This window comes from Odocoileus virginianus, chromosome 28 (assembly GCF_023699985.2).
Source record: "Odocoileus virginianus isolate 20LAN1187 ecotype Illinois chromosome 28, Ovbor_1.2, whole genome shotgun sequence".
NCBI lineage: Eukaryota > Metazoa > Chordata > Mammalia > Artiodactyla > Cervidae > Odocoileus > Odocoileus virginianus.
Genome location: NC_069701.1, coordinates 44,504,383 through 44,529,074, shown reverse-complemented (window position 1 = coordinate 44,529,074; position 24,692 = coordinate 44,504,383). Strand labels below are relative to the sequence as shown.

Below are 24,692 nucleotides of genomic sequence, written 5' to 3'. Positions count from 1 at the left end.
TGATTCCAGCCTGGCATTCTGCATGATGGACTCTGCATATAAGTTAAGTAAGCAGGGTGACAATATACAGCCTTGATATAATCCTTTCCCAATTTTGAACCAGTCAGTTGTATGTCTGGTTCTAACTGTTGCTTTTTTACCTACATACAGATTTCTCAGGAGGCAGGTACATTGGTCTGGTACTTCCATCTCATTAATAATTTTCCAGTTTGTTGTGATCCACACAGTCAAAGGTTTTAGCGTAGTCAGTGAAGCAGAAGTAGATGTTTTTCTGGAAGGCCCTTGCTTTCTTGATGACCCAACAAATGGCAATTTGATCTCTGTTTCCTCTGTTTCTTCAAAACCCAGCTTGTACATCTGGCAGTTCTCAGTCCACGTACTGCTGAAGTCTAGCTTGAAGGATCTTTAGCATAACCTTGCTAGCATGTGAAAGGATTTTGAGTATAACCTTGCTAGCCCTGAGGGCAGACATAATCCACCAGAGACCCAGAAATCTACAGAAAGTTTTTATTTTATTATAGAAAATTCTGCTGGTTGAAGGGAGCCAGGGGGTGGGGCAAGATCTGGGGCCCAGAAGTCAGAGGGCAGCCCAGGAAAGAGTCCAGCCCCCCTGCACTGTGACTGCACGGGAGCCCCTGCCGCTGCCTGCCCTCCTCCCCAGTTCTAGGGGTGGCAGGAGTCACTCAGAGTTCAAGTCGGGCAGTACCAAGCCTGAGACCTAACACATGGAACAGGCCTCATAGACCACAGACGAGAGTGCAGTTCACAGACACCCCACACACACAGGGGCTCCCAGGGCCCCCACACGTAGTCGGGTCTTCCTAAAGCTCCCCGCACACAGACAGCCAGGCTGGGGCAGGAGGCTGCAGTGGCAGCTCCTGAGTCGTGGGCCTCCAGGCACCGCCTGCTCCGGGTCCCCTACACGTCTGTGCTCCTGGGGCTGCAGCTGGAGGCAGGAAAGGGACTGAGTGGGCCCACCCCAGCCCCTCTCCACCCCCAGCCAGCCCTGCCTCTCCACCTCTTTTGCTCCAGTCTCTGGTACTTCTTCTTCAGGACTTCGTTCTTCACAGACTGTGGGACGTCAGGCACGAACCAGGCCGCAATGAGCTTGATGCATAAGGCCACGTGCTGGGCAGAGGGGGGAGGTCAGGAGGGCTGCACAGGGACATCAAGGGTCGGAGAGCTGGCCCACTCCAGGGCCCCTGCCTGCTGGCTCACCTCAAAGAGGATGAGGAAGGCCAGGCGGATCGCCAGGAGAAACCAGTGCTGCTCTGAGAAGTTGGAGTCCTGAGCAGAGAAATAGTCCCGGTACCTGGGGTGGGGAGCAGATGAGGTCAGGGGTCAGGAGTTCAAAGGGTGCTCACAGGGGGTGGGGGTCCGAACCTGCACTCAGTCACATTCTCAGAGCCCTCGATTTTGGCAGGATCCTGGAAGTCTTTGGTGTAGAACACGGACAGGCTGTGGTTGACGTAGCCCGTGAAGCAGCTGTGGGCAGAGGACAGGAGCTTGGTGTGGCCCCTCAGGCTTCCGGGGTGCTGGCTCGAATCCGGCCCGATGTGGTGGGGGCCGTCAGGGTGGGCCGCAGTGCAGACCCCCTCCTCCACCTCTGTACACGGGGATGCTGAAGGGACTCGCAGGGGCTGGGGGAGCCTTCCTGGGAGACCCCTGGAGACCCAGCCCCACGCAGGGCTGGAGGAGCTGGATGAGGACAGCGCACAGACCCCACAAAGCATCTGACTTTAGAAGGGGAGCCGTTCCCATAGCGCCTGCTCAGAAGATGGCTAGCTCTGGGACATCAATGCCCTCCTGGGGTCCCAGTCCATACTCCCAGGCTCCACCCAGGGTCTGCAGGTCGGCACAGGGCGGGGGCAGCCCACCCCAGGAGAAACTGGTAGCATCGAGCCCTGCCCCAGGCTCCCCTGGGTGGGGCCAGTTTCCCAGGGGCCTCTGGACAGTTTGAGACTCCCCTAGGGGCTGTGTGGCAGTGTCCCCTTACTCGATTTCAGACTGGGCCCCGCTCCGGCAGGGGCCATAGCGGTATTTGTACACCACGCGGGGGATGAACTCGGACGTGAAGGCGATGACCATCCCATTGGCGATGACCGCCAGCACACCGATGATCTCCAGCACCTGCAGCCAGGTCCCTGGACCACAGGAGGGAGGGAGGCCCGGTCTACCTACACGCCTCCTCCCCTGGCCCCACTGATTCCCCAAGGCTGGGAGCCCAGATGGCCAAGGGCGTTGTCACACTTACGCCTGTGGTGACTGCCAGGCCCCTGATGAGGACAGTCTTGGCCAAGGCCAGCGGAGGGCAAACGCTCCTCTCCTGCACCCCCCTTCCTGACATGGACAGGGAGGGGCCAGGTCTCTATGCCCCATGTTATGCCTGAATCTTTCAGCTGCCCCCAGGCCTGCTCTGCCTCCTAGGTCCCCCTACCCCCTCACAGGGAAGGGGCAGACCCCCGGACTGGTCACGGGATGGTGGCCTTCCTCCCAGGTCTCTCTCCTGCTGCCCTGCCAGTACTCCATCTCCTTGCTTCATCCCTGACCCCGTCCGCCCCAGCAAGGCCAGCTGAAGTGACCCAAGTCCCTGCCCCCAGCTGCTGGACATTTCTCCCCCAGCTTCCTGCGCTGAGAGTCCAGCCTTTTTGCACCAGCTTCCCATCAGCTCTGGCCCTTCAACCCGACTCGGGGGACAGTAGGGGGCATGCCAGCCCCTCCTCTTCCTGGGGCCTGGGCTCAACCCCCAACCCAGGTAGACCCTGGGAAGGGCTGGGGGCCGCCGCGGGTGAGGGCCCCTCTTGTCCCTCAAGGCTTAGAGCCGGGGTTTCGGGGAGATCGGCGAGCTGGCCGCCCCGCCCCCGGCCGGCCCCTGACCAATGTCCTTGGCCTTGCGTGGCACCAGGCGCCGCTGCAGCCGGACCATCTTGATGGCGTCCAGGCGGATCTCCACGAGGTTGCTGAAGAGCGCGAGCAGCGGGGCGAGCGGAAAGGCGGCCACGAAGATGGTGGTGAAGCCGTACTGGATCACTGCGGGCGGGGGCGGTCACCCTGCGCTTCCTCACCGAGCCCCTCCGCCAGCCCCTCGGCCCCCAGCCCCGCCCCGCGTACTCATCTCCATGAACTCATCGAACAGGCTGAAGGTGTAGACCGGATTCAGGCGGTAGTTGCGCTGCCAGTGACCCAGTTCGGGGTCCTGAGACGGGGCCCGCAAGGAGCGATACTTGTGCGCCAGCCACCTAGAGGCAGCAGAACCGGGTGGGGAACGGGGAGAAGCCGGGGAGCAGGGGGGCCCCGGGTAGGGGGGCGGGTCCTGCGGTGTGCGGGACTCCCTGCGGTGGGCAGTGCCCTGGGAGGGGGGTCCTCACGGTCTCAGATACTCCAAGCAGTTGCTGAGCGTTTGCTTCAGACCCATGATGATGGCCATCTGCACGAACAGGTCCATCATGCAGCCGCTGAGGTGGCACTGCAGGGACAAGGGCGGAGGTGCGCACAGGCGTGGGGGCACTGGGCGAGGCCAGGAACGAGGGCGATTCGGCAAGAGGGCAGTAGGGCGCCCGGGGCAGGCTGACCTCCTCTAGCTTCCACAGCCCTGCCAGGCGCACCGTCTTCCCGGGGTGTCCATTGATCCTGTGAAGGACAGCCAGGCTGAGGGAGACGGCAGGACAAGAGTGGGGATCAGGGCACAGTGGGCCCTGGAGGGGAAGGAAGCAGACCTGCCCCACAGGTGAGCAGCGGCCGGATGTGAGCCTCATGCCCAGACACGCCTGTGGGCACATGCTCGCAACACACAAACCACTAGACCATCGGATACGACCTAAATCAAATCTCTTACGGTTATACAGTGGAAGAGACAGATTCAAGGGATTAGATCTGATAGACACAGTACCTGAAGAACTGTGGACAGAGGTTCGTGACATTGTACAGGACGCAGTGATCAAGACCATCCCCAAGAAAAAGAAATGCAAAAAGGCAAAATGGTTGTCTGAAGAGGCCTTACAAATAGCTGAGAAAAGAGAAGAGAAAGGCAAAGGGGAAAAGGAGAGACATTCCCATCTGAATGCAGAGTTCCAAAGAATAGCAAGGAGAGATAAGAAAGCCTCCCCCAGTGATCAATGCAAAGAAATAGAGGAAAACAATAGAATGGGAAAGACTAGATCTCTTCAAGAAAATTAGAGATACCAAGGGAACATTTCATACAAAGATGGGCAAAATAAAGGACAGAAATGATATGGACCCAACAGAAGCAGAAGAAGATATTAAGAGGTTGCAAGAATACAGAACTGTACAAAAAAGATCTTCATGATCCAGATAATGTCATGATAGGTGGTGTGATCACTCACCTAGAGCCAGACATCCTGGAATGTAAAGTCAAGAGGGCCTTAGGAAGCATCACTACGAACAAAGCTAGTGGAGGTGATGGAATTCCAGCTGAGCTATTTCAAATCCTGAAAGATGATGCTGTGAAAGTGCTGCACTCAATATGCCAGCAAACTGGGAAAACTCAGCAGTGGCCACAGGACTCAAAAAGGTCAGTTTTCATTCCAATCAAAGAAAGGCAATGCCAAAGGATGCTCAAACTACCGCACAACTGCATTCATCTCACACGCTAGCAGAGTAATGCTCAAAATTCTTCAAGCTAGGCTTCAACAATACAGGAACCGTGAACTTCCAGATGTTCAAGCTGGATTTAGAAAAAGCAAAGGAACCAGAGATCAAATTGCAAACATCTGTTGGATCATCAAAAAAGCAAGAGAATTCCAGAAAAACATCTAATTCTACTTAGAAAAACATCTACTTCTACTTTATTGACTACACCAAAGACTTTGACTGTGTGGATCACAACAAACTGGAAAATTCAAGAGATGGGAATACCAGACCACCTGACCTGTCTCCTGAGAAATCTGTAGGCAGGTCAAGAAGCAACAGTTAGAACTGGACGTGGAACAACAGACTGGTTCCAAACTGGGAAAGGAGTATGTCAAGGCTGCATATTGTCACCCTGCTTATTTAACTTATATGCAGAGTACATCACACAAAATGCTGGGCTGGATGAAGCACAAGGTGGAGTCAAGATTGCCAGGAGAAATATCAATAACTTCAGATATGCAGATGACACCGAAAGCGAAGAACTATGGCAGAAAGCAAAGAAGAAATAAAGAACCTCTTGATGAAAGTGAAAGAGGAGAGTGAAAAAGCTGACTTAAAACTCAACATTCAGAAAACTAAGATCATGGCATCTGGTCCCATCACTTCATGGCAAATAGATGGGGAAACAATGGAAACAGTGACAGACTTTATTTTGAGGGGCTCCAAAATCACTGCAGATGGTGACTGCAGCCATGAAATTAAAAGATGCTTGCTCCTTGGAAGAAAAGCTATGACCAACCTAGAAATCATATTAAAAAGCAGAGACATTACTTTGCTGACAAAGGTCCATCTAGTCAAGGCTATGGTTTTTCCAATTGTCATGTATGGATGTAAGAGTTGGACTATGAAGAAAGCTGAACGCTAAAGAATTGATGCTTTTGAACTGTGGTATTGGAGAAGACTCTTGAGAGTCCCTTGGACTGCAAGGAGATCCAACCAGTCAATGCTAAAGAAAATCAGTCCTGAATATTCATTGGAAGGACTGATGCTGAAGTTGAGACTCTAATACTCTGGCCACCTGATGCGAAGAGCTGACTCATTAGAAAAGAAAATGACACTGGGAAATACTGAGGGCAGGAGGAGAAGCGGGCAACAGAGGATGAGATGCTTGGGTGGCATCACCGACTTGATGGGCATGCGTTAGAGCAAGCTCTGGAGGTTGGTGATGGACGGGGAAGCCTGGTGTGCTGCAGTCCATGGGGTCACTGAGAGTCGGACACGACTGACTGAACTGAGAGTAGAGTTCACATGGCAGCTAAAGGCCATCAAAACAAGACTCGGATAGAGAAGCCTTGTTCTTTGATAGAAAAAATTAGGATTGTATGCTTGAGACAAATAGAATGACAGGCCCCCAAGGACATCCACATCATGATTCCTGGCATATGTTATGTGACACGGCAGCATTAAGGTTGCCCATCAGCTGACCTTAAAATGGACAGAGACTCCTGGATTATCTCGGTGTGCCCGTTTTAATCACCAGAGTCCTTGAACGAGGAAGGAGGAGAGTCAGAGACGTGACAAAATGAAAGGGACGAGTCCTTTCACCTTCCATGAGTCGGACACCACTGGCTCTGCAGACACAGGAGGGAGCGACCAGGAGCCATGGGATCCAGGCAGCCTCCAGAAGCTGGAAAAACAACAGTGTGGATTCTCCCCAAGGGTCTCCAGACAGAACACAGCCCTGATGACACACTGATTTTAGTCCAGCAAGACCCTTCTTGGACTCGGCCTCTAGAACTGAACATACTGTGCATAGTTTAAAGCCATTACGTTTTGGTAAAAGAAAATTAATACAGCGGGTATGTCAGTTCTCCCTAAAAGAATGTCTAATTTCCCTGCAACCCGAAGGTAAATCCCACAGAATTCTGATGGAGTTTGACAAAAATTAAAGTTCACCTAGAAGAATAAACATGTAAATAACTACAAAAAAGAAAATTAATGCGAGTCCTATCTGATAGTAAAGCGTAACACAGTAATAATTACACAGTAAGATACTAGACTAAAATGATCAGAATTCACAGAAAGACCAAAACATTCAAGTGAATGATGGGACTTGGTATGTGCAGAAGGTGCTGGTGGTGATGAACAGTCAGCAGTTGGTTTGGTTTGGGGACAGCTGGCTGTCACTTGGAAACAAAACAAGCTTCCCTCCTGTGCCCCTTGCAGCAGAACGAGTGGATCAAAGACCTGAGTGTCTAATAATCTTGACACCATAAGCATAAAGGAAATCACAGCTAAACACATTTTTAATTTTGAGGAAGGGGAGGCCTTTTTGAGCGTGGCATAAGAAACAGGAACTGTGAAGAAACGTACTGATAAACCTCATAACAAAAAAGAAACTGCCTTCAGAGGAACACGAGAGATTGCCTAGGCTTTTGCCTGCTCACCCAGAAGCGTAGCGTGCAGGGACAGTGCACAGAAGGAATCAGAGTCAGGCCTCGTCTGCTCCTCCGTCTGCTGACTATGTGACCGAGAAGTTTCTTAACTTCTCCGTCAACCCATCTGTGAAATGGGGTTCAGAGTCCCTACCCCATAGGGCTGTTGAGCGGATTAGAGTTGATTAACATGACTTAGGATAGAATGTGTGAGTGTCTGTGACGTGAGTTATTATTATAAAGACATATCCTATCCTGCCAGGGAAAATCAGCCGAGTCCTTTGTTATCCAGAGTCAGTGGAGGGTTACAAATCTTCAGTCATGAAGAAAAGCAACAGAGAAAGACTGTGGCAAAGGAACAGGATGGACACTTTAGGAAATGAGATGAGGAAAGGAAACGGGATTTCTCTGGTGGCCCAGCGGCTAGGACACCGAGCCCCCAGTCCCAGGGCCCCAGGCTCAATCCCTGGTCAGGGTACTAGATCCCATAGGTCGCAATGAAGACATGGTACAGCCAAACAAATATTTAAAAGAAAAAAACTTAAGGGGAAAAAGAACACTGATATCTTCAAGAAAGTACTGTATCTATGGAAATAAGAAAAGGACACTATAAGGATAACAAAAGACCAAAAATCTCTTGAAAAGGAAGACTTTCTCTTAAAATTCTTAAACTTAAAACAAAACAACAGGAGGCAAAAAAAGACAAAGTGAAAGAACTTTCTCCAGATCTGGAGTGTAGAGACAGAGAGATGGACTATAGGAGAGAAAAAGATAAGAAGCACAGAGGACAAACCCAAGAGGACCAGGAGTCACATAAAGAGAAAGCAAGGGAAATTTTTTTAAAAACCTGAGGTTAAAAAGAAAAAAATTTCATACACTTAAGCAGGACATGGTTTTTTCATTGGAAGGTGCCAACAGTTGCCCAGCACAGTGCATGAAGAAAAGACTCACCCCGAGGCTGTCCCCCTGTTTAAAGAGAAAATCCTAACTTTAAACAGAAGATCCCTCTTCCAGAGGGAAAAAAATCTAGGTCAACTAGGAAAAAACAAAAATCATATTTTCTGCACACTTCTCATCAATTTTGCATGTTCAAAGACAATGGAGTTCTAGAAAAAAAACTGTTTCGAAGTTAGATTTCTCTACCCAGCCATGTCAATCATGTGCCAGGGTAGAACATGACACCTTGAGACAAAAGAATTCAGAAAATTTACCTCTCCAATATACTTTCTCAGAATAAATGAAAGCAAAAATCAAGAAAGGAGGCGGCTTGGGAATCAGGAAATGATGGTCCTAACCCAGGAAAGCAGCAACGGAAGTCCCAAGAAGACAGATATACAGGAGGCTCAGAGAGCAACCAGCCCGGTGTAGGAGAAGGCAGGGCTCCAAAGGAGGGCCCCGTGGAGAAAGGGACTCCGTGCAACTAACAGTTTGCCATAAAGGGGCTAGATAACCTTGATACGATAAAGACACGCAAGGGGGGAAAGGCAGCTGGAAACAACAGGAAAAATAAAGAGCTGTACGACAAAGAAATGGTCAAATAAGAAGAAAAGTAAAATATGCCATGATTTTAGGAAATGGGTAACGTCAAAAGAACCCATTTGATCTTGAGATTAAGAAAATGCTCAGATGATATGAGCAGTTTATAGAAAAGGAAATTTAATGACCAATAAATATCAGGGAAGAAGCTGGATTCTCACGAATAGGTTTTAATAAGGCACCTTGAAAGATGAGAAGCCTTTGTTCATCAGATCAACAGAGGGTGTGCACACACACACAGCGTGTGTCTTTGTGAGTCACCACAGTGCTTTTGGAGGTTGCTTTAGCAATGCTCATCTCCACGTAAATGTGCACTCCCAACTTTCAATTGAAATGGCTGGCTGCTGACACCCACGGATGGGCATCACCTCAGAGCTGGGAGGGAACTGGAGAGGCCTGCAGCCCATTCGACACATCCTGCTGGATTGAACCTGCGGGGCTGACGTCCAAACAGCCGGCAGCCCTGCCTCGCTCAGAGCACCCAGGACTTGGGCCCCTCTGGTGGGCCAGAGGCACCCGCTGGATGGGATGCCCCTCTGGTGGGCCAGGAGCACCCACTGGATGGGATGCCCCTCTGGTGGGCTGGGGGCACCCGCTGGATGGGATGCAGGCCCGGCTGAACCCCTGGGCCTCCTATCTGACCTCTAATCCCCCCACACAGGCAAAAAGACAAAGACACTTCCAGAGGGTTGAACAACCAAAGACTCAGATCTCAGGGTTGAGCCAATGGACACCGAGACCCCACACTGTCCCTCCCCAGCTGGGCTCCCAGCATACCAAGGGCATCCTCCTTCCTCCAGGCAGGACACCAGGGATTCCCCTTTGGGAACTGACAGAGTAAGAGGCCCCACCAGGAGACACGTGGTCCAGAGCACACTGGCACATGCCTTTCTCAATTAAAGACATGTGTCCAAGAATAAAAGACATCTAAGGAAGGTCTCTAACACCAGAATCAGAGAGCAATCTAAAAAAGAGCATAAAACACTTGGAAGGAACAGAAGCAATGCCAGAGTAGAAGAGGCCACATTCTCAGACAAGAAAAACCCTGGTTTCCAGGTAACATGAAGAGGAGGCTGTAAAGAACCTGAAATATCAAAAGGAGTGCTCTGAAATTAAGAACATAAGCAGAAGTAATGCATTCAACAGAAAAATGCTGAGAAACTGGGACAAGGATGGAAGGAAAAAGCAAAGAAAATTGGGTGATCAATTCAGAAGATCCAATTTCCAAACAAAAAGAACTTCCCAGATGAGAAGAGAGGGAACCAAAGGAGGGGGCTATCAGACACATCAGAAAATCACTAAAACGGAAGGACCCGAGGCTCCAGGCCCAACGAGCATGCAGTAATTTCTTTCCACTTGATCAGCATGGATTCTGCATACCTGGCCAGCGCAGGAGTTGAGGGCTATGGAGGGAGCCAGGGCAGGGCAGGAGCACAGGGAGCAAGGCAAGAGCGGGGTCTGAGGGACCAGGGCTCTGGGTCCAGTGAGATTTAGGGGCCAGGAGAAGGGCAGAGGTCAGTGGCCAGAGGCGGCCCGGGTGTCGGTGGGGAGGCATGAGCTGGGGAGAACTGGAAACTGGGCACGGGAGGACTTTTGAAAGGAATACAAGGGCATGTTTGTGTGATGTGGAAATCATCCAGCAGAGACAGAAATGCCGGTATGTGGAGGAGAGAGGTGTGAATTACTGAAGCAATACTGAATGAAAAAGAACCACCAAGTCACACTGCTAAGAAGTTTCCAGAGATGGAGGATCATGAGAAGACGCAGAGAGACGGAATCGTGTTGATGTCAGGTCTGTGGGACAGAACACTGGAAGCGAAAAAAGCGATCCCTCAAGTCTGAGGAAAACCACATCCAACTTAGCATCCTGTCTCTAGCAGGCGCTCAGTCAGGTCCTCAATAAAGAGGAACTCAGCACAGATGATCTCCCATGTACCCTTTCTCAGGAAGCCACTGGAAAACTCGGGGTCCCACCTGGCAGAGAGGGATGGGCTCACCAGGATGGGAAGGCCAAGCAGAGCCCGAAGACAGGGGGACAGATGCTGGGAAGGCCTCTCCAAGGACCTCACCACGTCTTTGAATGAACTGGGAGAGGTTTTCTGTTTTTAAAGTTCTGCTAGACAGTCTGGAGTTAATGAGTCTGAGCAAACTCCAGGAGGTGGCGAAGGACAGGGAGGCTGGTGCACTGCAGGCCATGCGGTCGCACAGTTGGACATGACAGCGACTGAACAACAACAACAATGCAACTTACAAATTTGAGCAAACAGAGAGAACACATGGAACAAGTATTTTCTTCCGAAAAGATAAGAAAATGTGAAAAAAAAAAAAGAAAATGTCTGTGGATTGAATCAAAAAGGTTAACTTCACTAATTTGGACGGTGAGGGGAAGTGTGTGCATGTGCCTGGTATATGAGATGCCCACTGCCACTTTACTTACAAAGCTCAAAACTGGAATTAACCCAAATGTCCACCAACTGAAGTGCTTAAGTAAATTCAAGAACATCTCTCAAAGGAATGCTCATGTATGGTTTTAAAAACAAAGCCTCACCACCCTTGCAGCCATGGAAGATATCTATTGTATGTTTTCAGGGTAAGGCAGAGAGGATAACTTACATGGGAAAACATTATGTCATTAGGTATATCTGGGACTTCCCTGGTGGCCCAGTGGTTGAGAATCTGCCTGCCAATGCAGGGGACACAGTTTCAATCCCTGGTCCAGGAGGATTCCACATGCCGCCACAGGGCAACGAAGCTGGTGCACCGCAACTACTGAAGCCAGCAGCTCTAGAGCCCGCGAGACACAAGTACTAAAGCCCGTGTGCCTGGAGCCCACCCTTTGCAACAGGAGCCATGGCAAGGAGAAGCCCTCACACCGCAACTAGAGAGTAGCCCCAGATCATCCCATGTGCACAGCAACAAAGACACAGCACAGCCAAAACAAGTACCTAAAAATTTTAAAATAGGTGTATCTGTGTGTACTTAAATGTGTAAAAATATCTGGGGAGATGGGACATGAACTGGACAGTTGGGGGTTGACTGTGTGCTTCCTTCACATATTTCTGTATTAGGTTTCCACGTGTTCTGAGCATGATTTATTTTAAAAATTAAAAAGAACATGTGTTTCCATTTTCAAGGTGGGGATTAATAAGTTAGAGGGAGGCATGTGAGAGCCAGTGGCCCCTACCTGCCCAGGATGAAGGCGATGTAGATAAGGGAGGAGAAGTGAGCAAAAAACTGCAGAGTGAAGAACTTGATAGTGAACTTGCTCTCTCGCTCTGAGAAGGTCCTGGGTTTCTCTGGAATGAGATGTGGGGCCATCCTTCCCCCATCTCTCACCCCAGTGACAACCCACGCCCAGCCTGTCCATATCCTGAAAACTCAGGGTCACCTGGGACCCTCACCTGTCCCCTAGGCAGGATGCCCTGGCCTCTCATGGGCCCCACTTCCCCACCCCAGGGTTCCAAGACCCCCACCCTGAATCCTCCCCCCGAGAAGCCCTCCTCTCACCAAAGTCACAAAGCTTCAGGGCCACATATTTGTTGATCTGCAGGAGGGGAGACAGGGCTCACCTTGGACCTGGGCAGAGCCCCACCCTGCCCCTGCACCCTCCTCTTCCCCGACCCTTACCTTGGTCATGATGAGGATGATCACATAGTGAACCAGGGCCCCGCTCACCACCACAGCTGTGGTCACCTGCTCCCCCAGGAAGGGCAAGGCTGAGTTGAAGAGGGCAGCAGCTAGGACTCGGTAGACCACCAGAACGTGGGCCATGCCGATCATGAGGCAGATCTGGGGTGGAGGCAGGATAGGCGGGGCTCAGGGGGCTGCCCCAGCTGCTCTCCAGCCCAGCCAGAGGAGCCCTGGAGTACCATCAAGAGAGACAGGAGGAGGATGATGGTGTTCCGCAGGTAGGAGTGCTGGTGCAGCCGTGGCTGGTAGTCTGGGCAGTTGATGAGCCCCAGAGCCATTTCCTCCTGTGGAAGGCACCCAACTCTTCTCAGACGCCGGAATTGTCCCTGATGCGGAACCCCGTGGCGCCTGGGACCCCCCCCCCCAGACACAAGAACCTCTTGGACACTGAACCCCCTTGGACACTGAACCCACTCAGACACAGAACCCCTGGGACATGGAACCCCTCGGACACGGAACACCTTCGGACACAGGAAACTTTAAGCGGGAAGCCCTTGGACATGGAACCCCCTAAGACACGGAACCCCTCAGACACGGGACCCCCTCAGACACGGCACCCCTCGGACATGGAACCCCCCTGGACACTGAACCCACTCAGACACAGAACCCCTGAGACGTGGAACCCCTCGGACATGGAACACCTTCGGACACAGGAAACTTAAAGTGGGAAGCCCTTGGACATGGAACCCCCTCAGACACGGAACCCCTGAGACACAGGAAACTTAGACAGGAAGCCCTTGGACACGGAACCCCTCAGACACGGAACCCCCTCAGACACAGAACCCCTCGGACACGGGAACCTTAGACAGGAACCCCTCGGACATGGAACCCCCTCAGACACGGAACCCCTCGGACACGGGAACCTTAGACAGGAACCCCTCGGACATGGAACCCCCTCAGACACGGAAACCCTCGGACACGGGAAACTTAGACAGGAAGCAGGAACCTTAGACAGGAAGCCCTCAGACACGGAACCCCTTGGACACTGAACCCCTCAGACACAGAACCCCCTCAGACACAGAACCCCTCACACGGAACCCCTCAGACACAGGAACCTTAGACAGGAAGCCATTGGACACGGAACCCCCTCAGACACGGGAACCTTAGACAGGAAGCCATTGGACACGGAACCCCCTCAGACACGGGAACCTTAGACAGGAAGCCATTGGACACGGAACCCCCTCAGACACGGGAACCTTAGACAGAAAGTCCTTGGACACGGAACCCCCTCAGACACGGGAACCTTAGACAGGAAGCCATTGGACACGGAACCCCCTCAGACACGGGAACCTTAGACAGAAAGTCCTTGGACACGGAACCCCCTCAGACACGGGAACCTTAGACAGGAAGCCATTGGACACGGAACCCCCTCAGACACGGGAACCTTAGACAGAAAGTCCTTGGACATAGAAACCCCTCAGGCACAGGAACCTTCGACGGGAAGCTCTTGGACACGGAACCCCTCGAACTCAGCAGCCTCTCAAGGCCCAAGCTGGCCGCCGGCTCAGCCTCACCTGGTCCTCATCCCAGCCGTACAGCTCCCACCGCAGCACCACTCGGGCTCGCTCCCGCTTCCACATCTCCAGGAACACGGTGGCTGCGGCGGAAAGCAGAGGCCTCAGGGGCGTGTCCCCCTCTACGCGTGGTGCTCTGCGGGCCCCAGGTCCGCGCAACTCACCCCACAGCGCCATGAAGATGGCGAACAGCACGGTGCCCTCGTTGTCGAAGAGGTGGGTGAGCTAGAGGGAGGGGCACGTGGGGCTGGGGCGGCCTTCCCCCCACCCCCGGCCCAGGCCTCCCCTTCCCTGGGAGGACCTGCTGGGCCCGCCTCCCCAGGGCCAGTGGCCGCAGGGCCCCCCGCCCCGTGCAAACCTTGGCATAGGCGCAGGTGTCTGAGAGCCTCTGGAACCTGCGGTTATGGTCGCCACGAGGGCACATGTAGATGTCGTGGGCCTTGCAGATCTCCTTGCTGAGGGCGCAGGGACCGGGTTGGCGGCAGCACTTTCCTGTGGACCCTGGAGGGGCCCCACCCCGGACCGTCCCTTCCCTGACTCCGCCCACCCTCAGCTTCAGTCCCGCCCCTTCCCTGGCCCCACCCCATCCCCAGCTTCAGTCCCTCCCCTTCTCTGGCCCCGCCCCACCCTCAGCTTCAGTCTTGCCCCTGCCCTGACTCCGCCCACCCTCGGCTTCAGTCCCGCCCCTGCCCTGACCCCGCCCCACCCTCCGCTTCAGTCCCGCCCCTTCCCTGGCCTCGCCCACCTGATCTGGCTGGCTTCGAATCGGGAAAACCCGCTCAGGAAGACGATGAGGCCCACCACTGCGGCGGGCACCAGCATGTAGGTGTACCAGCCGAGCCAGGCGAAGTACAAGGCCACTTTCTCTCCAAAGTAGTCCCTGCGGGCACAGCGTCCCGTCAGGGCCACTCCCACCAGGGGTGACTGTCCACCGCCAACACCTGGGTGAAGCCCGCCATGCTGGAGGCAAGGGTGTACTGAGGACGTCTAAATGGTTCGCCAGACAGTTGTTTGCTGGAGGCATGGGTGTATCTACAGAGGGGCAGCCTGCCTGCGGGGGCACGGGTGTGTCCGCGAGGGCAGTAGTACCTGATATCACTAATTGGCTGCCTTTGGAACATGCTTCTCCACCGGGCCCATTTCTTCTTTAGGTGTTCCTCCCCCTGGGCACAGGTGAGACACAGTGAGAGCTTCCTGCCTCAAGTCCTGCCCTCAGGGCCTCTCCCAGCCAGCCCACCCCTCACCTTGTGCAAGGGGAACCCGTCCTCAAAGACCCCATCCTTCACCAAATCCTGGAGCGTGTCTGGTGGTCACAGGGGTTCTCGGGTCAGAAGGGGTGGGGATGAGGGAGGACCCTGTCCCATTCTCCCCATGCTCGCCCCTCCTGGAGGGCTGCGGCATAGGCCGCCTGCCCATCCAGTCCTTACCACCCGTTGCCGTCTTGCTCTTCAGGACAAAGTTGACAATTCGGATTCTAGAACACAAGAGCTGGTTCAGAACGGTCCTCTGTCTGGCCGGGTTCCAGGCCCCTGTTCATCCTGACAGAGCCCCCAGACCACCAGCCGGGACTGCCTGACCAGAGCCCAGAATCCAGGACTCATGTGGGAGCGCACCTCCTCAAATCTTCCCAGGGTCCAGCTGCACCGTGGTTGCAGGGTGGGCCTCCCTCAGGGTGGTCTCTCTAGTCCCAGGGCCCCAGTGCTCAGCCCTACAATTGACCGTCCAGCTTCCTCCCGGATTCCCCACCTCCAATCAGACCTCCCACCTGGAGCCCCAACATGTTCAGAGCACACCCTTTAAATCCCCCTTACACCCCTGTGAGCCATTTTGCCTACAGGAGACTGAAACTCAGAGAGGGTGAGTAACTCAGAGAGTCTGGCCAAGGCCACACAGCCAGGAGGTGGCACATCCAGGCATCTGACTAGAGAGTCCTGCTCCTCTGGAACACCTCCTATGAGGCACAGCCTCCCGAGTATCTCAGGGCCTCCCACAGCCTGCTCCTTCCAGGCCCCAGCGTGGCGCCTCTGCTCATGTGTTCTTCCAAACCAGCCAGTCCTCCTGGACTCACAGGAAGCCCCCCTCCATTGCCTCATATCCCAACTCCCAGAGTGTTCTTTACTGACCTCCCTGACTGGCCCCAGGTGAGTTCAGAGGGCTGGGGCTAGGACCAGGAAGGTGTTGGAGGTGGGGTGTGGGGAGGGCAGGTGGACTGGCTTGGTGGGCTAAAGGATCAGAGTGGGGAGAAGCAGGTTCCTGGAGAGAGAGGGGAGGTGTGGGGTGCCTGGGAGGCAGGGACAGATGTCTAGAGAAGGGCATCCAGTCTGGAGAAAAGAAGTGGAGACTGAATCCAGGGAGACGACCTCAGAACCCAGGAGGGAGGCTGGGAGAGTCCTCCCGGCCTCTGCAAATGCCACCTGCCCTTTAAGGCTGGCTTCTGGTCTGCATCTGGGGACATGGTCACACGTTTTCCAGTATTACCGACATGGTAAGTAAGGCACAGACGGTTGCTCCCTGTGGCCTCTGCCCCGGGACCACACCTAGGAGCCTTGCTGCCTGTCTGGACCACCATGTAGGTGGGCCAGGGTCCTCCTGGCCCCGCTGTGGGCCAGCCTCTCACCTGTTGGTGGCTCGGATGGAAGTTGGCCTGGACAGCTCCCCTCTGGGGACAGTATCCTCAGGCTCCATAAGTCTCTGGTACCGGTCAAGGATCCTGTTGTCAGCTCGGATCCCAAAGAACTCCTTCTCCTGGTCCTCCATTGCCTGAGGGTTGGGGGCAGCATGGGACCCTCTGCTCCACCTTGGGACCCTCCCCCTTCATCCAAGGCCAACAGTCTGTCCCCTCCAACTCTGGCATGGGGCCACAGGCAACCTCCCCAGACTCCTTCCTGGGACCCACCCAGGCCCCTGTGACCGCTGCACCCAGGCAGGGCCCTCAGCCCACCCACCTTGTAGTGAAAGCCTTGGTTCTCAAGCTCTTCCAGGAACTGCCGCTGCCGCTGGACCTGCCCGGGGTTTCTCTGGGCGCGACGATCGACCACAAGGACATAGTCCCACAACTCAGGGGCCTTGGTCTAGAGGAGAGAGGCGTGGGGCCCGGGGCTGGCAACCAGGGCGGGCCGGGTGCAGGGCATGGGGGAGTGGGACCAAGCCCAGGAGGAGCTCACGCAGGCTCACCTCACAAGTATTCATGTCCATCAGTGGAAGGCTGTCACCTTCAGTCGGCACCAAGATCTGGAGACTCTCTTCTCCCTGAGGGTGAAGCGCAGACGGAACAGAGGCTGGCGCTCGTTGCCACAGTAGAGCGCCTCCCAGGCTGGGTGCTCAGCACCAAAGGGATGGTTTCCGGTGGGGCTACGTGCACACTGAGGCCGCAGCACAAGTGGCTGGCAAAGGTTCGTTTGGAAACACACAAAGAGCACCCCAAATTCATGAGAAAAGGCAGGCAGCCCTGTGAAAATGGGCCAAAGATGCAAATGGACACTTCACAGAAGAGGAGCACCCAGAAGGTGAAAACATGGAACTCCAACGTGGAAACCGTTTGGAAAATGCAGGCTAGGTGACCAAGCAGGCACCACCATCCACCCATTTGGTAGCAAACATTTTACGGTCAGACAGTGTTAACCATCCAGGTGTGGGAGCTCCCAGCAGCCCAGTGATTAGGACTCGGCACTCTCACTGCCGGGGCCTGGGTTCAGTCCCTGGTCAGGTAACTGAGACCCTGCAAGCACACTGTGACCAAAAAAGAAAACCTGGGTGATTTATAAAAATATTGAATGTAATATAATACTGTAAATCACCTGAAAATCATATAATATTGAAAATAAGCTATATATGTTAAAAAAAAAAAAAAGCCCAGGTGACTCAGCAGGACCCCCATGTGCTGCTGTTGTACACGCCTTGGTGCCTGAATTTGAGAAACCTCCCAGACCTGTCCCCTGCCCCAGCCACCTTTGGAGTCAGACAAAGGTGCTAGCATATTTCATACCAAAATGGTGAAAATAATCCAAACTCATCCGTTTTCTTCCCAGGTCGCGCTAGTGGTAAAGAATCTACCTGCCAATGCAGGAGACACAGGGGGTGTGGTTTGATTCCTGGGTTAGGAAGACCCGTTAGAAAAGGAAATGGAAACCCACTCCAGTATTCTCGTCTGGGAAATCCCATGGACAGAGGCGCCTAGGGGGCTACAGTCCATGGAGTCGAAAAGAGTCAGACATGACTGAGCGCCTAACACTCTGTCCACTTCTTATCGGCAGGCAGAGGGATGAAAACGTGGTGCTGTGACCACGTCAAGAGGAGCATGAGGGCCTCGGCTGCACGTGCGGCGCTGGGGGTCAGCGTGACACCAAAAAGTACGTCCAGGGAGGCTGTGCCGGAGCAACTGGCACAGGGCAGACAGCCAGGACAGACAGAGGGACACAGGAAGTGGGTGGTGCACAGCTTCTGAGTCTCCCTGACTCTGTTAACTGTGACGGCAGCACTAATAAACGACATGGAGCTTCCCTGGTGGCTCAGATGGTAATCCTCCTGCAGTGCAGGAAACCTGGGTTCAACCCCTGGGTCAGGAAGATCCCCTGGAGAAAAGCATGGCTACCCACTCCAGTATTCGTGCCTGGGAAATCCATGGACAGAAGAGCCTGGTGGGCTATAGTCCATGGGGTGGCAAAGAGTCAGACACTACCAAGTGACTAACACTTTCACTTTCACTAACAAACAACGCATGTCCTTCTATGCTCCTCCCTCCGGGAGGTGAAATCCTCCCTGTTGAGGGTGGCCTGGACTCAGGGACTAACGAAGGAAGTATGAAACAGAAAACGAGTCACGTTACAGAGGAGAGACCTGGCAGAGGCGCCCAACCCAGGAGATGACGGTCCAGGTGATGGCATCAGTAGCACGTGGTCCCGAAAGCCCACAGTCCCATCTCAGCAGGAGGAGATGGCAGAGGGACTTTCACCAGAGCCCCAGCAAGCACACCCTAGAGTCAGGTGGCCAAGGACGAGGGGGACAGAGAGACCGTCACAGACGGGAGGGACCGTGGAGACGCGGCGATGATGCTGTGAGGGGCCTGCATGACACACTCGGAAAAGCTGGTGACGTGAGTCCAGGCCGAGTCAGGCTCTTCACCTGCACCAGCGCCCCAGGCAACGGACATGGCAGGCCCCTGCACTGTCTTTATGACACTTTAGGAAAACTTACAGATTTGCAAAAACTGCACAAGTAGGAGTCACAGGCTTCCCAAGTGGCACAGTGGTAAAGAACCTGCCTGCCAACGCAGGAGACGTGGGCTCCATCCCTGGGTGGGGAGGATCCTCGGGAGTAGGAAATGAGAGCCCGCTCCAGTACTGTTGCCTGGGAAACCCCATGGGCAGAGGAGCCCGGCGGGCTGCAATCCATGGGGCCGCACAGGGTCCGAGAGACTAAGCACACACAGGAGTGGGGGAGCGGAATGTGCTGGGACTGGCATCCAGGTGGGAGGGGTGTCTTGAGGCCTCACTGATTTCCAAAGAGCAGACAGCAGGCTCAGATGGCTTGAGACAAAGTGACCCAGGGACACTTCTCTGGAAGAGCCACTGGGCTGAAGGGAGTCAGGGACACAGGAGATGGGGGACCAGGGCAGACAGGCAGGCAGGTCATCAGGGGGAGCCCCAGGGCCGAGGCGGAGGAAAGACACCGCCTCCGGAGCCAAGAGTCTGCAGGTGCTGAGGCGGTATGCCCTCAGGCAAGAGCCTACCTCTCCCAGCCTTGGGGGGCTTGATGCAACGCGGGGAGCATCCTGCAGCCCAGGCAAAGGGCTGGCCAGGCCATGTCCAGTAAGAGGGCCCCCAGCCATGTCCCCGCCAGCAGCACCCCAGGGAGCACAGGGCCCGGAGGGACAGGAAGCCCAGGGTGAGGGCCTGTGGGCACTGAGAGCTGTGTCCACTGGAGCCCCCTGCCTTCCTTGAAGGGCCTGGTGGCTCCCCACCCTACTGTGGGCCCGCCGCCAGCCCACCACCCACTACCTCCCCTGGGCGGCCCTGCCCAGCTCACAAGCCTGCACCCACCCCCACCCCCGTGCATCGCAGCCGCCTGGTGTTCTGCGTCCTGCCCCAGCCCCTGCCCTGCAGCTCCCCCCTCTGCTCCTTCTCCTCCCTGCATTCCTGCCTCCTCCAGAAAGCCTCACTGGACTGCTCCAGCCAGTCTGCCCTTGAGGGCTGCCAGAGAAAACAGAGGCCACCCATCACATTTGAATTTCAGATAAACAATAAATACCATTTAGTATAAGTATGTCCCAATTATTGCATGAGGTGGCCAAAGTATTGGAGTTTCAGCTTCAGCATCAGTCCTTCCAATGAACACCTAGGACTGATCTCCTTTAGGATGGACTGGTTGGATCTCCCTGCAGTTCAAGGAACTCTCAAGAGTCTTCTCCAACACCACAGTTCAAAAGCATCAGTTCTTCGGCGCTCAGCTTTCTTCACAGTCCAACTCTCACATCGATACATGACCACTGGAAAAACCATAGCCTTGACTAGACGGACCTTTGTTGGCAAAGTAATGTCTCTGCTTTTTAATATTAAGTAGTTTGGCCACCTCATGCGAAGAGTTGACTCATTGGAAAAGACCCTGATGCTGGGACGGATTGGGGGCAGGAGGAGAAGGGGATGACAGAAGTTGAGATGACTGGATGGCATCACCAACTCGATGGACATGAGTTTGAGTAAACTCCGGGAATTGGTGATGGACAGGGAGGCCTGGCCTGCTGTGCTTCATGGGGTCGCAAAGAATAACTGAACTGAACTGAATTATTGCATGGGACATAACTTATACTAAAAAAAAATACTGTTGTTTGTGTGAAATTCAGCTTACTGGGGAACTGTTTTTTATTTCATTTCACTAAATCCGGAACTCGATTCCAATTTCGCACCCCCAGACATCCCCGGAACTACTGGGTCCAGAACCAGGCCTGGGTCTGCCCCCTCTCTCCCCTCTGTCTCAGCCACAAAACGGCCGGCTCCGGGGCACGGGATCCCAGGGTCTTCATGCCCCGGTGCAGCCCCCGCCCAGCCCTCTGCCCTGCTTTCCTGGGGAGCGCTCACCCCACTCCACAGGCCTGCCCCCTTCTGCCCCAGCTCCAACCCTGCCCCCTTCTGCCCCAGCTCCAACCCTGCACCACCCCAGCCCTCGAACCGCAGTGGGGTCGGGGCCAGAGGAGAAAGCCGCCTCCTCAGGCTGGTCGGTGTGTGCGTGTGCACTCTGGGCTGAGGCGCCTGTCTCAGAGAAGGGAGTCAGGTCTCACGTAGATGGGGCCAAGGGACGTTGGTGCATTTCTGTCACCAGCAGCCAGTCCTGTGACTTGCCCACTGTAGGAGCGAAGCGTCATGTCAAACAAATTTGTGAGTGAAATGGGTCCTCACGTACTCAACCTCAGACCCAGGAGGAGGGCTATGCTTGCTGGGCCGGGACCCCCTGCGGGATGACACTTTGAGGGTCCCTCACTGACAGGCACACAGAGGCTGAAAAGAGAGGCTCCCTCACATGAGCCTGAGGCTGAAGAGTGGGCAGAACCAGCAGCAGGAAGATGGGGTCCCAGCTGGGGAGACGGGACAGGGCGGGGAGATGGAACTCCAGGGTGGAGAGATGGGGTCCCCAGGGTGGGAAGATGGGGTACCTGGGTAAGGAGTTGGGGTAACTGGGGCGGGGACATGGGACTCCAGGGTGGGAAGATGGGGTACCTGGGTGGGGAGATGGGGTCCCTGGACGGGGAGGGACGGCACAGGGATCCAGACAGGAGGAGGGAGCCTGCGGAGGACCATCCCCAAGGGGCTCCCAAAGGCAGCAGCAGGAGGCTAACCCTCAAATGGCCCCAGAAATGAGGCTGGGGCAGCCCTTTCCCCAGAGACATCACATGACTTTGGGGCATTACCCAGAGCCTCTTGGAAAAGGGGAGTCAGCCTTCCCTGGAGGCTGCTGTGTGACCTGGACCAGAGGGGTCCCACAGGCACTGACCCCATCACTGGAACACAGCCCCGCCCCAGTCATGACCTGGTTGCCCCGGGAAAGGGCCGGCAGGCGCAGGAGCAGCCAGGCCTAAGTCCCTGGCCCCGTCCTGTCGAGCCACCCCGCGCTTGACATCCGAAAGGCTGGTGCCCACACACTCTGTGCCCAGCGGCCCCATCCCCAGGCCACCTGCCTGGGCCCCAGGCTCAGGCTGTCCATTGCCCACCTGTCCTCCAGGGACAGAGGCCTTCACAGATTAGAACCAGTTTCCCCTGAAGTCACCTCCACCTCCAGCCAACCATACTGCTTGGTGCACCTGAGGCGAGGTATCTAGGGGTTCCCTATCCACCAGGCTCCACCTCCAGGAAGCCACATGTGCGCATCAGGCTCCCAGACCCCAGGCAGGATCAGAGGCTCCCTGGGCCCACTTGGCCTTGGGGATCCCAGCCCCACCTCATGCAGGTCCCCAGCAAGTCTGTGCACAGGGACGCGGAGGTTCCAGGCACCCAGCTCTCTGTTGTCTTCCCGTGGGGCTTCCAGCCCCCACTCCCTGCAGGCCACGCACCCAGTGGGCCAGGCCCAGGACTGAGTCCAGGCCAGAGCCCCAGTCAACCCACCCACTGCCTGCTTGACTTCTTTAGAGGCTGCAGCTCCCTGGGAGACCAGACCAGGCGTGGGGGCCAGGCCTGGGGATCCACACTCTGTCTGTCCATCCCCAGGCAGCTTGCAGGTCCCCGGCAGGGCACGGGGACTGCTGTGTGGGTGTACCTGCCCTTCAGCTCCCAACCCTGCTGGCCGGGCAGTCTACCTGGAGCACATGACGTCATCCCAGCCGCACGCAGCAGGCAGGGGCCTCCCCCCACCATCTATGGCCTGCCTCAGGCTTAGGGTCACACCACAGTCCAGCCAGCACTCCACGCCCCCCCTGGCTAGGCCCTACCAGCCTAAGCGGTGGTTTCATCACCCAGCAAAGGGACCGCCCACCCCCACCACCAAGCTCAGATATGGAGAGGCCTGCCCACACGTGCGATCCCCCACCTGGCTCTGTTTCCTCATCTTTGGGGGGGCCACACTATGAAACATGTAGGATCTCATCTCTCTGACCAGGGATCAAACCAGTGCACCCTGCATAGGAGCGCCAAGTCCTAACCACTGGGCCGCCAGGGACATCCCAGCTTCCTTGTCTTCCAAGTCCTGTCATCTGCCTCCCTCCTCCCTTGGGCCCCTCCTTCCCACCATGCCTCCCACTGTCCACCCAACTCATCTGTCAGATCACATGTCTGTCTGGTCATCCACCCCAGATGCAGCCTGCTGTGTGTGCAGCCCTCACGGGCAGTGCCCGGCATGAGTGGACTTGGGCCTGGAGAGGCAGGTACCTGCTTGGCAGGGGAGGGAGCCCAGAGCTTGCCCTGGTAGTGTGGACAGGGACTGAGGGGCAGCACACAGCTGGTGTCCAAGGACCTGCTAGAGACTCAGGGGCTTGATAGCATAGAGCCTCGGTACTCAGCACTTCAGCTCTGCAGAAGTATAAAGGGCAAGAGGGCAGCTGCCAGGAGGTGAGACCGGGAGTTAGCAGAAGCTAGACCAGAGGGCTTCTGAACTGTGGTGTGTAGAAAGCTCCTGAGAGTCCCTTGGACTGCAAGGAAATCCAACCAGTCGATCCTAAAGGAAAGCAGTCCTGAATATTCATTGGAAGGACTGATGCTGAAGCTGAAATTCCAATCCTTTGGCCACCTGATGCGAAGAACTGACTCATTGGAAAGGACCTTGATGTTGGGAAAAACTGAAGGTGGGAGGGGAAGGGGACAACATAAGTTGAGATGGTTGGATGGCATCACCGACTCAATGGACGAGTTTGAGCAAGCTCCGGGAGTTGGTGATGGACAGGGAGGTCTGGCGTGCTGCAGTCCATGGGGTCCCAGAGAGTCGTACACAACTGAGCCGCTGAACTGAACTGAGACTAGAGGGCTGCTAGGACTGCAGCTGGGGCCGGAGGTGGGGGGTGGGGAATGGAAGGGACCTGGGCAGGGGAAGGGGATGCTCAGATCCAGCTGCGGCGGAGCTCTCTGCTGTCTGTGTCCGTCTTTGTCCAAAGGCTGATATTCTTGCCTTAGCTCCCTCCCCATCTCTCAACCCCATCCCCAGGCCCCCTCCCCCCAGCCCCAGGCCCCCGTCCTCCCCCCAGCCTCAGGCTCCCTTCCCCGCTGGCCTGGGAACCAGCCTCAGCTGCCAAAGCCCCACAGCCCTGGAACGGCGGAGGCGGAGTGCGAGGCCGCCTGCCTGGCCCACACCTGGGAGCGCCCGAAGGAGGGCGACGGGGAGGCGGGTTTCGCTCTCCACTTCAGCTCGGGTCTCCTCCCGGCCACCCACGGCTGCCCGGGCCTCGAGACCTCGTGCCTGGCGGAGGAAAGAGAGGAAGTCCTCCCGGACGCTCTCCTGCTCTGCCCCCAGAATCCGAATCCAGCAGCCTTCAGAGACTCCCACCCCGGCCCGGCAGAACCCTCAGGGAGCGGAGGGCCCTGCCGGCCACCCCGGGTCTCCCCAGCCCCCTGCCCGCCGGACAGAGCCGCGGGGTCTGGGGTCAGGCTCCAGCCACAGCGCCCAGGGGTGGCCACGCCCCCCAACTGACCCTGCTCCCCGCCCCCCCCCGCCCCCCCCCCGGGCTCCCGGCGCAGGAAGCAAGCCCTTTCTTCCGTCCTGCCCCAATCCGGAGGGGGCGGGGGGACACGACCCCCCTAACAACCCCCTCCCGCTCTGCAGGAGACGGGGCCGGGGGCGATGGCGGGCGGGGCGGGAGGCAGGGCCCTGCCTGTCCCGGCGGGCGTGGCCTCGCGCGGACTCACCCGCATGTTGGTGGTCGCGCAGGGCTCAGGGTCGGAGGGTCCTGAGGTGAGGCAGCCCCAGCGCCGCAGGGAACCCCAGTGCGACTTGGAGATCGCCCAGCTGTCCTACC

The 24,692-nt window shown here is 55.7% G+C and overlaps 1 protein-coding gene and 1 long non-coding RNA gene across 3 annotated transcripts; one reads left to right on the top strand and one right to left on the bottom strand.

Annotated features, from left to right (window-relative positions):
- Positions 1-493: 493 nt before the first annotated feature.
- On the bottom strand, positions 494-24,692 carry ANO9 (anoctamin 9). The gene is made up of 24 exons (XM_020912126.2): positions 24,583-24,692; positions 16,940-17,014; positions 16,711-16,836; positions 16,383-16,525; positions 15,193-15,239; positions 15,010-15,068; positions 14,855-14,928; positions 14,511-14,645; positions 14,124-14,220; positions 13,930-13,990; positions 13,766-13,848; positions 12,431-12,535; positions 12,189-12,350; positions 12,069-12,105; positions 11,746-11,857; positions 3,573-3,630; positions 3,369-3,466; positions 3,112-3,239; positions 2,878-3,030; positions 1,997-2,144; positions 1,384-1,485; positions 1,219-1,312; positions 1,019-1,128; positions 494-946 (listed from the first exon to the last, which is right to left on the bottom strand). The coding sequence occupies exons 1-24, from the start codon at positions 24,586-24,588 to the stop codon at positions 919-921; spliced, it is 2,241 nt and encodes a 746-aa protein (XP_020767785.2). The 5' UTR covers positions 24,589-24,692; the 3' UTR covers positions 494-918.
- Positions 14,603-18,264, top strand: LOC110149616 (uncharacterized). Of its 2 annotated transcripts, XR_002317504.2 has the most exons (4): positions 14,603-14,938; positions 15,218-15,906; positions 16,964-17,157; positions 18,019-18,264. It is a non-coding gene; the product is annotated as an uncharacterized lncRNA (long non-coding RNA). The 2 variants fall into 2 exon arrangements; XR_002317502.2 differs by having other exon boundaries at positions 16,964-18,264.

What these genes read in the sequence shown, in the direction of transcription:
- ANO9 (XM_020912126.2), bottom strand. An exon ending in TGGACATGAATACTTGTGAG is followed by an intron (nt 16,837 to 16,939) that starts GTGAGCCTGCGT and finishes TCTCTCCTCTAG; the next exon opens with ACCAAGGCCCCTGAGTTGTG. An exon ending in CAGCCAATTAGTGATATCAG is followed by an intron (nt 14,646 to 14,854) that starts GTACTACTGCCC and finishes CTGTGCCCGCAG; the next exon opens with GGACTACTTTGGAGAGAAAG.